At 35.4% G+C, this 13,047-nt stretch overlaps 1 protein-coding gene across 2 annotated transcripts in view; it reads left to right on the top strand.

The window, feature by feature from the left end:
- Fam92a (family with sequence similarity 92 member A) overlaps positions 1–11,599 on the top strand; it is an 18,037-nt gene extending 6,438 nt beyond the window's left edge. For both annotated transcript variants that reach the window (XM_004641312.2, XM_023701357.1), the window contains 4 exons: positions 417–521; positions 4,873–4,986; positions 9,788–9,907; positions 11,377–11,599. In XM_004641312.2, coding sequence (XP_004641369.1) covers positions 417–521; positions 4,873–4,986; positions 9,788–9,907; positions 11,377–11,460 — 423 coding nt within the window. In that variant the 3' untranslated portion in view covers positions 11,461–11,599. The remainder of the gene's footprint in view (positions 1–416; positions 522–4,872; positions 4,987–9,787; positions 9,908–11,376) is intronic.
- Positions 11,600–13,047: the final 1,448 nt, after the last annotated feature.

Genomic DNA, 13,047 nt, shown 5'->3' with positions numbered 1-13,047 from the left:
TTTTAATTTTATGGATTGACAATAGCTAGGAGAACTAGAGGGATTATATTTGTTAATCATTAAATCTTTCCTTTTGGGGAAAGAAGGGAAAAAGAAGAAAAAGGATAATATGAGAAATGGTGTAGGCAATGAAACAAAAGCAAGCCATAATGAAGGGTTTACAAATAATCAGGTGACAAAAAATGGTTTTATAGAAACAGGATTTTTGTTTTGAATTCATGAGTCATGTAACTTAAGAGATTTAAAATTGTTGATTCTGCATGACTTATAGATCACTTTATTATATGTGGCAAATTATAATACTGAGTAATTTAGTTATGCCAAAAAGCAGATACTGAAATGAATTTCCCAATAATTCAACAAAATGGATCCTGACTCTTATTTTTTATATTTTTGGTTGGGGAATACTTTTATAGGCAGAAGCTGAATTACACATAGCTTCAACAGATGTTACCCGAACAACTCGTCATCTGGAGGAAACTATTGACAATTTTGAAAAGCAGAAAATAAAGGATATCAAGGTAATGAAATTACTCTTAGACTTGAAAAATGTTTTCTACCTTAAGTTTATGAAAACTTAAATTACTGATTCTTTTAGCCCATAGTTCTTATGAAATCATAGATCACAATGTATCAAATGTCAAATTTCCTCTCAATCCATGAAATATTAATATGCATTTTTATTTTCACATCCTATGGTAGTTTCAAAGGATTTCATAACATTAACCTCCCAGTTCTGTCACCAGCTCTGCAGTCTGCTGTGTAACTGCAGACCGCAACTCCCAGAAGAACATCTAAGGAGGCTGCCTTGAGACACATGCCTTTACCAAGCTCCGACCAGAGAAGGGCAGAGTCCTACAATAGCTAACATTCTCTCGAGCGCTAGGGAGAAATAGTTTTTAAATAATTAACTTTAACTTGAAAATTGAGAATGGACATTTGAGAGGTACGCCTGATGCCACTGCCATCTCTAAGGACTTCCTTAGCAAGAGGAATCCAATTCCTCATTCCACCGTTTTCTGAACCTGTAAAACTGTTTCAATCAAATTCATCTTTCCCCTGATCTTTGGACTCAACTTTTGTGCTCCATGTGTGTTGGCTACTTCTACCGGCATTATCAACTCCCTGAACTCAGTTAAGCACAAAAATGAGACAGAACATGTGAGTGCAGAATTCCCAGCTCCCGTTCCTGCCTGCAGGGATTTCCTGCAATAGGAGATGGAGGGACTGCATTGTGAGGGGTGCAGAGTGCATCCACGCTTTCCTGCTTACCTTGCAGCATCGCACCCCTGAGAAAGGAAAGTCACCCAACAGCTGCATGGGGTAGGGAGCAGACAGGAAAAAGAAAAAGCTTTATCTTTAAAAGTCTGAGATACAATTCCAAATATACAACTCTGTGGTTTCTGATGTACTCACAGGTATGTTGCAAGTTTCACTAACTAGAACTTCTTCATTGCCTCACTCTTGTACACTTTAGCTTTTATCTGGCTCTTGGGCCAAGCAACCACCAATCACTGTCACGATGAACTGGACTATCCAGACATTTCATGTGAAAGGAAATGATATACGGTCATTTGTAACTAGCTTCTTTCATTGGCTTTAAAGGTTTATCCACATTGTAGATCGGTATCCATCAGTATTTCATCCTTTTGTAGCCAAATAATGTAGCATTGATTACCTAGATATATTTTATCCAGTCATCAGTTAACAGGCATTTGAGTTACTGCCACATTTTCACTGTTAGAATGATGATGTAAACACTTTTTATAGGGGTAAATATTTTCATTTTTCTTGCATGTGTACTTAGAATTGTTGGATCATATGACTGTGATTAATTACTTGAAGAACTGCCAAACTGTTCCAAAGCCAATGTACCACTGTCATGTGTTTAGGCTATCACTACAGTATTAGTCAGTACAGTATTGTCAGTACTTTCTATTCAATGGAATTCTTAATTGTACCCAAACTTAGTCGGTATCAAGAAGTATCTCATTGTGATTCTGATTTGCATTATTTAATGCTTTTAGGTCTATTTCTCATTGCAAAATGGCTATCCTTTGTCTCGGTTCTGCGTTGTTTAGAATAGTAAGATATACACACACATACATCTACACATACAGTCCCTTATTAATGATTTGCAGCTTTCTCCCATTCTGTCAGTTGGCTGCACGTAATTTTTTATGATTTCATGTGAAGCACAAGTTTTAATTTGATGAGTATGTATTTTTTTTAGTATTTCTGCTTTAATGCAAATCACTACAAATCTGAGTCTATGCTTTATTTCATTATAATTTCAGGTCTTACAAGCCATTTAAATGTTATGAGGTGTAATTTGAAGGTTACATTTCATTTTTTTTCATTAGGCTACTCAGTTGTCACACCATTTGTGAAAAGGACCACTCTTTCCCCATGAAATGGTCTTGTCAGCCTTGTAGAAAATCAACTGACATGTTTTTCTTTGTGGACTTATGGTAAATGCTCTTTCACTGATCTACCTTACACAGTAGCACACTGCCTTAACATTACTATACAGCAAGTTTTCAAATTACATTGTGTGAGTCTTACTGTTTTCTTTAATCTATTTTGGATCTGCTACAATTCAACCTTTAGAATCAGCAGGTCAGTTTTTATAAGTGAACTATAATTCTAGTGGATCTGACTCTGTAGATCATTGTGGGGAGAACTGATGTCTGAAGACTAGTTCTCCTAGACCATGATTATGGGATGTTTATTTAAATTTACTCTTTCTTTACAATAAATATTTGTAGTTCTCAGTGCATCATATAGCTGGTATGAGCAAAAAAAACCTAAATTTTGATGGCTTAATTTTTCATTACTAATACAGTATCACTATTTTTAAATAAAATCATAGGGAAAAATATACAAATATCACCACTATTAAAACAGTGCTACCATTTTGGTTGGTATCTCTCTAGACTCTTTCCTATGTACATAGATAAGAAATATGGTAACAAAGATTACAGAAATCTCTAGCACTAAGTTCCAGGTAGTATTCTAGAGATTTTTTTGTAGCTAAACCCATTTCCTCTTTACAGCAACTTTATGAAAAAGGCACTGTTATTATCCCAGGCAATTTTAAAGAAAAACAACACTATGTATATCATCTTTTGAAAATTTAATATATGGTGGACACATTCCATTGAAAAAGAGCAGTCCTCTTTGTTGCTTTTACGGCATTTTACAATATGGCTATTAGTTTAACCAATCTCAATTGGCAAGCACCTCGACTGTTTCTGCAATTATAGACAGCATTCTATCACTAAACATCCTTAAATACTACCCTTTGTGCTGGACCAGTTATTTTCTTGGAGTAATGGGGTAAGTTGCCAAAAGTGGAATTCCTGGTTCAAAGAACATGCGTATTTTCAATTGCAATACTCATTCTTAAGACTTTTGCCCTGCTAGACCTTCCATGAGCACAAGAACAACAGCAACTAGCAGTATTTTTAATAGCCCATTTGGGGCAGGCAAGATAGCTCAGAGGACTAAAGTACCTACTTAGGCAAGCACAAAGACCCCAATTGGATCACCAGCACCACATGCTGAGCCAGCCCTGTCCCCAGGGCCGGCTGAGCCAGCCAGAATCCAGGCATGGTGGCACACGCCTGTAATCCCAGCACTGTGGAGACTGAAAGCAGGAAGATCACCATGAGTCCAAGCTGCATGGTGAGACCCTGTAACAACCAAAAACACTAAAAATTTACTATTTCATCGTTACTGTTGAGGCAGAGAATCTTTTCATATATGTAATCTTATTTCCTTAGGCAGCATTTCTATTTAATTTACATTTTTTGTAATTTGTTATTAAAGAGATGAGTTGTAAACATATTTTATCAATTTATTACTTATGGGTTTGTCACCCTAAAACTTTGTTTTCATTGCCAAGTCTACTTATTAGTCTTAGTTTCTGCCTAAGGTGCTGCTTTAAAAGATTTTTATACCCAAAATAATGTTTTTCTCACAGTGCACAACTCTTACATTGTAAACGTGATTTTTTTATGTGGTGACTTCTGCGCGATAGGAAGTAGATGCATAACTTTATTCTTTTCACATCTGCTTGCTTCCTTTAATAGCTTCTACTCTGAAAGGCTGTCGTTTCCCTACTCATTCCTATAACCCTTAAATACCTTGCTTGCCAATCAGCCATATAAATTATTATATTAACAGTAATCCACTTTAATATTAGTGGATTCAGAACATTTTCTCTTGCCTGTTTAATTTCTTGAGCACTAAAAGCACGTGAGCTGTGGACTGTCCTTGACTCCTACCTTTCTACTTTTCCTCCAGCAGTTTCTACACTTAGTTACTAGTTTCCCATGAGATAGTTACTAACAAAGTGAAGATTAGTCCTACTCTGAAGCCATTCTACCTCTGAGGTATCCTTAGGTTTGGAAATTCTTAATATAAAATTCAAAACCATATCACAGCAGAATGTTGCTTAACAGTATACCAGGGCCCTCTGTGACCTACCTAAATAAACAGTAAGAAATCACTGTTGGTCAGTTATGCATTTTTCATTCCAGAGTCCACTCTTCTCTGGTATCAGTTGTATTACTGAAACACCAGTATCACAACTGGAATACATGTGGTATTTGAGTACACAAGAACAAACATATTAGTCAGATTTCTTTATTGCTAGTATCAGTTACCAGGTACAAAAAGAACTAAAATAAAGAGAAGTGAATGGTGATGATATAGAAATACTCTGTATTTTACCAGTTCTGCTGCAAAAGATCTTGTAGAAAAATAGATATACTTCACTGTTTCACAAAATGCTCAGACTATAGTGGAGAATAAACTTAATAAGTTCATAAAATTCAAATGTTTATATTCAAATCTTTGTTTTTTTAGAATGTATTTTCAGAATTTATCACAATTGAAATGTTATTTCATGGCAAAGCTTTAGAGGTCTACACTGCTGCCTACCAAAATATACAAAAGATTGATGAAGATGAAGACTTGGAGGTAAGACTGTCTGTTCTAAGCACAATTCTTATCTTAATGTAGAAACACTGAAAAGAGAGCATGGGTCCAGGGATGTAGCTCTGGCACAGCATGTACCTGGCAACTTCAAGGTCATGAGTTTCCTTCCCATTACAAAAAAAAAAAGAGAGAGAGAAAGAGCATTAACACAGGTAAAAATATCTTGTGCTTTGTAATTGTATAGTCTTTAGCACCTGAATTTTTGTGTTTTTCATTATTTGAAAATTTCAAATTGATCATAATTGAAGTCCCAAGAGCTAATTATAGCTACAAAAACATTAATCTTCTCGAAGCTGTTTACATGAAAAAAATAGTGTATCACTTTGACTGGGTGATATAACCCCACTAAGGTAAGCTAAAAATAACAAACATTTATTGATTCGAACAACTGTGTGTTCATGCCATGCACAAGGCCCAAGGCTTCATGTGAGTTTTCCTAATCCTCACAGGAACCTTCAACAGCAGCATCTACCCTCAAGGTTCCTGCTGTTACTCTTAGAAAAGCAACAGGCTTAGAGGCTCTAATGCCTTATGACCACCTACCTAGTAAATACCAGAACAAGGATGCCAACTGGTTTTGTGTAACTTGGTTATTACGATGTACAATAAATGTAGCTTTATGCAGACTCACTTTGTAGGTAGATGGTTTGTAGGAAAGATTGTAGATGAGGATATAGGTGTATAGAGGTTAAATACAAGTACGTAACGGGTTTATGTAGTTTTTGTTGAATGCAAATATAGGATTATGCAGGCTTGCTTCGTGCTAAACTTAAGTAAAACAGAACTTAGTGCAATTAAGTATCAAAGCCTAGTTTTCAGTAAGCCCATCTGAAGTAATGTCCTACCCTTAACCTTCTAAAAGAAAAAAAGGGTACATGAGTAATATTTTAAAAATATTTTACCCATATATTATCTCTAGTGTGAACATTTAAAAAATTATGAACTCTCAAGTGATAAAAAGAATCCTGTTATTAATGATAGAATTTGAATCCAGAATGGGGTGCAGGCCTGCAATACTGTACCAATACTGTGGGAGGCCAAGGCAGAACCGCAAATATGATCCCAGCCTACCCACACAGGGAGACCATACTTTCTTTTTTTTTTCTTTTTTCACAAAACCGGGGATTGAACTCAGGCCCTTGCACTTGCCAGGAAAGCGCTTATTCTACTGAGCCATCTCCCCAGCAGGAGACCATAATTTTTTAAAAAAGATGGTTATTTAGTTTAAAGACCCTGGTTCAACCCCCAGCATTATACTAAAAATTAAAAAAAAAAAAAGTAAGATTTTCATTGCAACTGCCATTTGACAATTTTGAAGACTAAATTCTTCTGCTTCTTTAACTACTGACAAATCCTCTGAGCCTTTTTATCCAAGTATTCCCTTAGCTCCTTAGAAACTTAATTAGGCTAGAATATGGCTGAATTAATGCCTAAGTATGTGTATATATGTTTCAAGGCCAAATTCTGAGTTGTCTGTCAGTCATACATACTTACATTTTGTTTGTCAACAAATGATTGTCACCTTCAAATACCCTTTAAAAGCTAAGGTTCTTAATTTTCACTCCTTTTCATGGTGTTTTAAAAAAATTTATTAAGCTTTTATCTTCCATTTGTAAAATAAAATAGATCTTTAGTGATTATTTTGAGCTGATCTAAGCTATGCCATATAATTCATCAATTTTAATGAAAGTGCTTATTGTCCTCCGTTCTATGGATGAGAAAACTGAAGGATAATGAATTTGAAAGATTTCCCAAAGGTCGCATAGTTTAATAGCAGAGCTCAGAGTCAAATTGTTATGTAACTACAGCGCTGGTTTTAATCCCTTTTACATGAAGCTAGTATTGTTCTAGATGAGTTGGCAGGTTCAAAAGCAATCCCCTGCTTATCCTACAAGACTGGAGCCTCTTTCACAAGTACTTTTAGTCTCATTGCTTGACAAGCCTTTGTTCACTACTAAAACTCCTTCAAGATCTTTCCTTCTCATCCAGAGGCCCCAGGTGTCTTTTCTGTCACACTACCTTTTATAACTTCTCTTGTCATCTGTCTTAATCAGTGAGGTAGGTACTTTAGGTAAGATCCATGAAAAACTTAAAGTTCTCAGGACCATGTTGTACATACATTTTTGAATATCAACTTCCTACCATGGAGTTCTGACATTTAAACAAATATTGTGCACCTATTTAAGTACTTGGGAGGCTGATGCATGAGAGCACTATGAGTTCCAGGCCAGCCCAGGCTACCAAGCAAGCTCACAACCAGTCTGAACTGTATGGTAAAACCTTGTGTCAAAAAAAGGAAATAAAAGAAAAAAAGCTTCAAACAATGAAGATGCCTGCAAAAACTTTCAGGCACAGAACATACTTTTATGCATAGAAAGTAATATACTTTAAATAGCATAGTGCAGGGCACAAGCATTTTTTCAATGAACCAGGCATCCAGCAATTGATAGAAGCAGAGCAGAGCAGTCTAGAGTGGTGGAACCAAGGGAAATAAAATTATATCTAAGAGGTCTCAAAAGGAAGGATTCTGAGAATAAAGGTTTCTCAGAAACTATCCTTCCAGTAGTCCACAGTTTGAGAAGCACTGATCCTTATTCCAGCGACAGCCAACTGTTTGCAAGGCATTCTAGTGATATTACAAACCATCTTACCTTATTTGTTCTTCACATAAAAAGTACTGCCAGACCCATTTTCCCCTTCAAAAATCACTTCTGTGCAACCATTTCAAAGAATATTCAGATCTTGACATTGACTCCTAGGAGAGACCTTGGATTATGTTGGAAAAACGCATTATTGCCATTAAGTATTTCTTTAAATCTGTTGCGCACTAAGAGGTTTTTAGTATTTAAATTTTTTAGCCAAAGAGTTTGGTATTGTCTATTTTCTATATATTTCACCTTTAATAAAAAAGTATTAAAAGGACTGTTGAAACAAAAAATATATTCCTTCAAAATACAAGTTGATTCATGACTCAGGTATGATTATATCATAGCTGGATGCCAATGTACTATGTCTAGTATTAAGATTTGGTCCTCAGTAACCTGCTGACTTTATTTTACAAGTCTCACCTCCCTGCTTGTTATCCCTTGATTCCTTTTGTGTCCTGCAAGTGTCTAAGACTCAAACCAATGTGTAGGTTTCTGTCTTTCCCCAATAAGAAGTCTGCTCACATTAACAGCATTCTTTGGACAAAAGCAAATTAACACCTTCTGTTGGGAAGAGTTGCAAAGATACAACTGGACTCCTTATATTACAAGAGCCTAAGACTATATTGTGTGTGTGTGTGTGTGTGTGTGTGTGTGTGTGTGTGTGTTAAAAAGTAGCATTAAAAAAAAAAAGGAAGTAACAACTCTATCCTTGAGGGTATTGGCATTAGAAACTACCAAACACAGAACAAGGAAAATGAAAGAACATTTGAGAGCTGGGGAGATAGCTCCATGATCTAAGCACCTGCCTGGCAAGTGCAAGGACCCAGGTTCTATCCTTGGTACCACATGCCATGCTCTCTGTCGGCCACAAAACCAGGCATGGTGGCACATGCCTGTAATCCCAACACTGGGGAGGCTGAGACAGGAGGATCACTTGAAGTCAGAGCTGTGTAGAGAGACCCTGCACCAAATAAATAACTGAATCTCTTGGTGCATTGTCCAATATAATAAGAGAACACAGTTACTAGTAATTATTTAAGGTTATGCAAATTTACTTGAAACATCAGTTCTTCAGCTCTATGAATCCCATTTCAAGTATTAAATAGCCACATGTAAGCACAGCTACCTTTTCTAGACAGCACAAAATATCACCATCACCTCAAAGTTTTATTCACACTGGTCTACAACAGAAAGTTGGAAGCATATATACGGCTTTCAGAACAAAGTATGTGGAGTAGATAAGAGTATTGGTCAGGTGAAGAGTAAGCATTATATACTATGGATGAACTCTTTCAGAGAACAGATTTTTTTTTTAATGGTTTAAGGGATACCCTTAAAAATATTTTAGGTGTAAGCAGTAGGAAATGAGGTATGAGGAAACAGGCCAGTCAGCAATGAGACAGTTTAGTGATAACTTAAGAAAAAGATTTGGGGAAGATGAAAACAAGATTTTGTTGATTTTGTCAAGAGTAATTTCAGGGCAAAGTAAAAGCCCAACTGTAGTGTATTAAGAAACAAATTAACCAGGGCCAGCCAGATAGCTCAGCGGACTAAAGTGCCTGCTTAGGCAGAGCACTGCAGCCAGGGTTTGATCCCCAGCTTGCCATGCTGGGCGCCCTGAAAAAGTGGCGTGAGCCTGTAATCCCAGCGCTTGGGAGGCTGAAAACAGAAGAATCACTACAAGTCTGATCTATGTAGCGAGACCACTGTACTAAATATATGAGAATTTTTAAAGAAATTATACTTTTGAAGTACATTTTTAAAAGACAGTTATCTAGAGGAGTGAACTGTGGAAATAAAAATTTTTGTTTATGTTTGAAGTTTTAGCTAAAGGAAAAATGTACACTGGAAAGGATCAGAATGCTTAGGCTTTGGACAGTGCTAAGACTTGAGAACTCTGCCTTAAGGAAAAAGAACTGGCACGTGGCGTAATAGGAATTACAGTAGCTCCAGCTTACTCTTACATGATTTGCCATCTTTGAGACTTTGTATTTTTCTCCTCTTCAACCTGTAATAATTGGAATTTCGTCCTTTTAGGTGGAGGGTTTAAAACTTTTAACCAATAACAATTTATTTGGGCTATGTAGAATTTCACTTGACATCTCCCTTATAATGTTCTTTTATCTTTGCAATAGGTTTTCCGAAATTCTCTGTATCCACTAGATTATCCATCTCGTTTAGATATTGTAAAAGCAAATTCAAAGTCACCTCTTCAGAGATCGCTGTCAGCTAAGGGTGTATCAGGAACAGGACAGGTGAGCTAAAAATCGTAACTGAGGACTTGGAGCTGCTGCTTTTGGAATTGCTCAGTACAATTTAAACTGTTTCCCTTCAATCATAGGATCTCATATAGTTTACACTCAATAGGGCTCCTTCTTCTTGTGCACTATGACAAACAGCTGCACTCCATTATTTCTTATCTTTTAGGCTATACCCACCCATTACGCCTTTAAGCAGAACACTTGAAAGCAGAAGTGGAAAAGACTGAAGGCTAATGAAATTTGGTATCTGGTAATGACAGAGCATAGATTATGAAGTCGAGCTGGTTATGAGTATTACTATCTTAATGGGCCTTATCCAGAAATTATATCTAAAAAAGAAATTACTTTCACAGTCCTAAATCCAGGAACATAGCTCTTTAGAAATAATTTTCATTTCTTCTACATCCAGAAAGCTTGAGGTGGCCTGAACCATAACATGCCAAATTCTCATCTAGAGATACGACCTTTTCATATCTAGCCTTCAGAATTTAGAATTATCAAAATATAATTTAGGTAAATTTGAGTTAACACTTAGATTCTCTTCTAAGCATTTATTTTCTGCTTTATAATTTTTATCTTTTCCCATCCAAATTTTATTATTTCAGCACTAAGTGCCATAAATTTAGTATTATAAAACATTACAACTATTTAGAACTAAACATTACCTAAATTACCTAATATTTGTCTTTTTTTTGGTAAGGAACTTGATACAGGGTCTCACTACACGGCTTCAACTCATAGTGATCCTCCTGTTTTTAGCCACCCCAGCGCTGGCATTACACGTGTGCCACCACACCTGGTCTCATGGCCAGCTCAGTGTGCCCGGAGGCAGGGCTGGCACGGCATGTGGTGCCGGGGACAGAATGCTGGTCACTGCACTTGTAAAAGCAGGCACTTTGTGCACTAAGCTATCTCGCCAGCTCTTCTATACCATTTTAGAATAAATTATCCTAGGGTTTTTCAACTTCAGTTCCACTAAACTGGGACCAGGTCCCGCGGGGGGCAGTGTGCTGACCTGTATAGTACTGAGCAGCCCCCCAGGTTCTGCACACAAGATGTACTACTGCCAGTAGTACACAAAGCACATATAGTTATGACAACCATCAGGTGTTTTTAGATACTCTGCTTTTGCCATTCAGTGATTCTCAAACTCTTTCTGCAACCAAAAAAAAAATTTTTAACATTCATAATATACTGAGACCATATTTTATTACTGAAGCACTGATAACTAGCTAACTGGAATCACGTGGTTAATTTTACATATTTGAAAAAACAATCTAGTTTGCAACCTTAAAATATAATTATCCACAGGGAATTTGTTACTATAGATTATATATTGATGTTTTTCTGAAATACTTGTTTATGTATCTTTTCCTATAGACATTTAAAAAAAGATACCAAGCCTGTAAAAATATTTTTAAGTTAGTATTTTTTATTTTTAAAATTATGTTAATTTTTAACAGGTATCTACCTGTCGATTAAGAAAGGATCAACATGTAGAAGACGAAGAAGATGATGAGGCAGACTTTACAGAAGAAGAAAATTAATTTTAATTTCCAATGTCCATTTTCATCTTGAATGACTTGAAAACTTTATATTCACCTGACAGGTTAAGCCTCAAAATAAAATCCTACCATAAATGCAAAAATAAAGAAAATTTACGCTGAACAAAAATTAAAGTTTTTTTAAAATAATTTCAACATCCTCTCTAGTGGTATGTGTCTTTTTATGTAAGTTTCATTTTTTAACAAAATGACATACTTCAAAGCATTTCATAATGCACTGTACTTAGCCAAGTTGCAATAAGAAAACAACTAAAGATTTCATAATTCCTCTCAGCTTCTTCAACATTAAGGCTCCATGTTTTCAATACCAGAATAGGTCCGATTGCATACAAATTCTATTCCATGAAACTTTAAGAGCTTTTTTTCTTTTGTACCTTTATTAAAACCCTATTATTTCAATTGATATGTAAATTTACTGTTTTCAACAAGAGTATATTCAAATAAAGGAAATAAGGCATTATAAATATACTTAAAGCCTAAGAGCCACACTCAACTTGATACTTGTTTTAAAACAAAACTGCCAGCACAGTAAGTCATTGTATATGGTGCTGTAAATTACAAAGCTAGTAATTTATTGGGATGGTGCCTCATTATGGGAAAGATTATTATTAAAAACTAAAAATCTGGCCAACCTATCTAGGTAATAAAAGAGCACATAGTCACTCATACTCCTAATAACATAACACAATTTAATCAAACCTTTTATTGTATCTGGTGCTTTTGATTCTTTTGGTGAAGAATTAATATTTCTGTAACTTCATGGATTCCAGTCAGATACAGAAAAACTGAAATTTATAGTCATCTGGGATAACTGGAAAAAGTAATTACTATATTCATTACATAACAATAAAGACTTCCTAGAAAGCATTTTTGACTTCCACTCATGGTTGTTTTTAATGGACTGCTGCTTCCTGAGAAGAGTGTTGACAGTTTATAAATATTCAAAATACTTTAAAATAAATAAGCTACCACTTTTAAGAAATTGGTTTTTACTTTCTCAGTATTTAAATCTTGTGTTGAAGTTCAAAGGAATACAACAGATTGGGTTATAGTATCTTTCTTGTGGCTTACTATATTTAACGTAAGCAGCAGTTGCCTCATCTGTAAAGTTAAAACAGTACCTAAAACAATCAATAGGTAATTCTGCAATGAAAAACATTTTTTTCCCACTTCAAAGAAATATCCTATGGTAAAAAAGGAACACTATCAATAAGAATTATTTTCATCAATGTAAAATTTTCACTATGTAGAACAGACTTTAGTTGCCAGATGGTAAATATTTTACACTTCATAGCCCAGGAAGGACAGTCAAGTTAAAATTATTACATAGATGCTTATGTAACCATATAAGACACTATCACATTTTAAAACATTAAAACTAATCGTAGTTTCCCTGATGAAAAAAAAAAAAAAAAAAAAAGGAAACTAACCCAACAGGTTACTTAGCCTATAGATCTCCATCTCTTATCTCCAAAATAGGAATAAAATAAATTAGGATAATCAACATTAAGTGGTAAATGTGATATCTATTAAAACTCAATAAACATTTAAGGCAAAGACAGAGGCAAC

This window comes from Octodon degus, unplaced genomic scaffold, assembly GCF_000260255.1.
Source record: "Octodon degus isolate 3935 unplaced genomic scaffold, OctDeg1.0 scaffold00134, whole genome shotgun sequence".
Classification (NCBI taxonomy): domain Eukaryota; kingdom Metazoa; phylum Chordata; class Mammalia; order Rodentia; family Octodontidae; genus Octodon; species Octodon degus.
The sequence above is the reverse complement of the archived record's forward strand: the minus strand, read 5'-3'. Positions and strand labels throughout refer to the sequence as shown.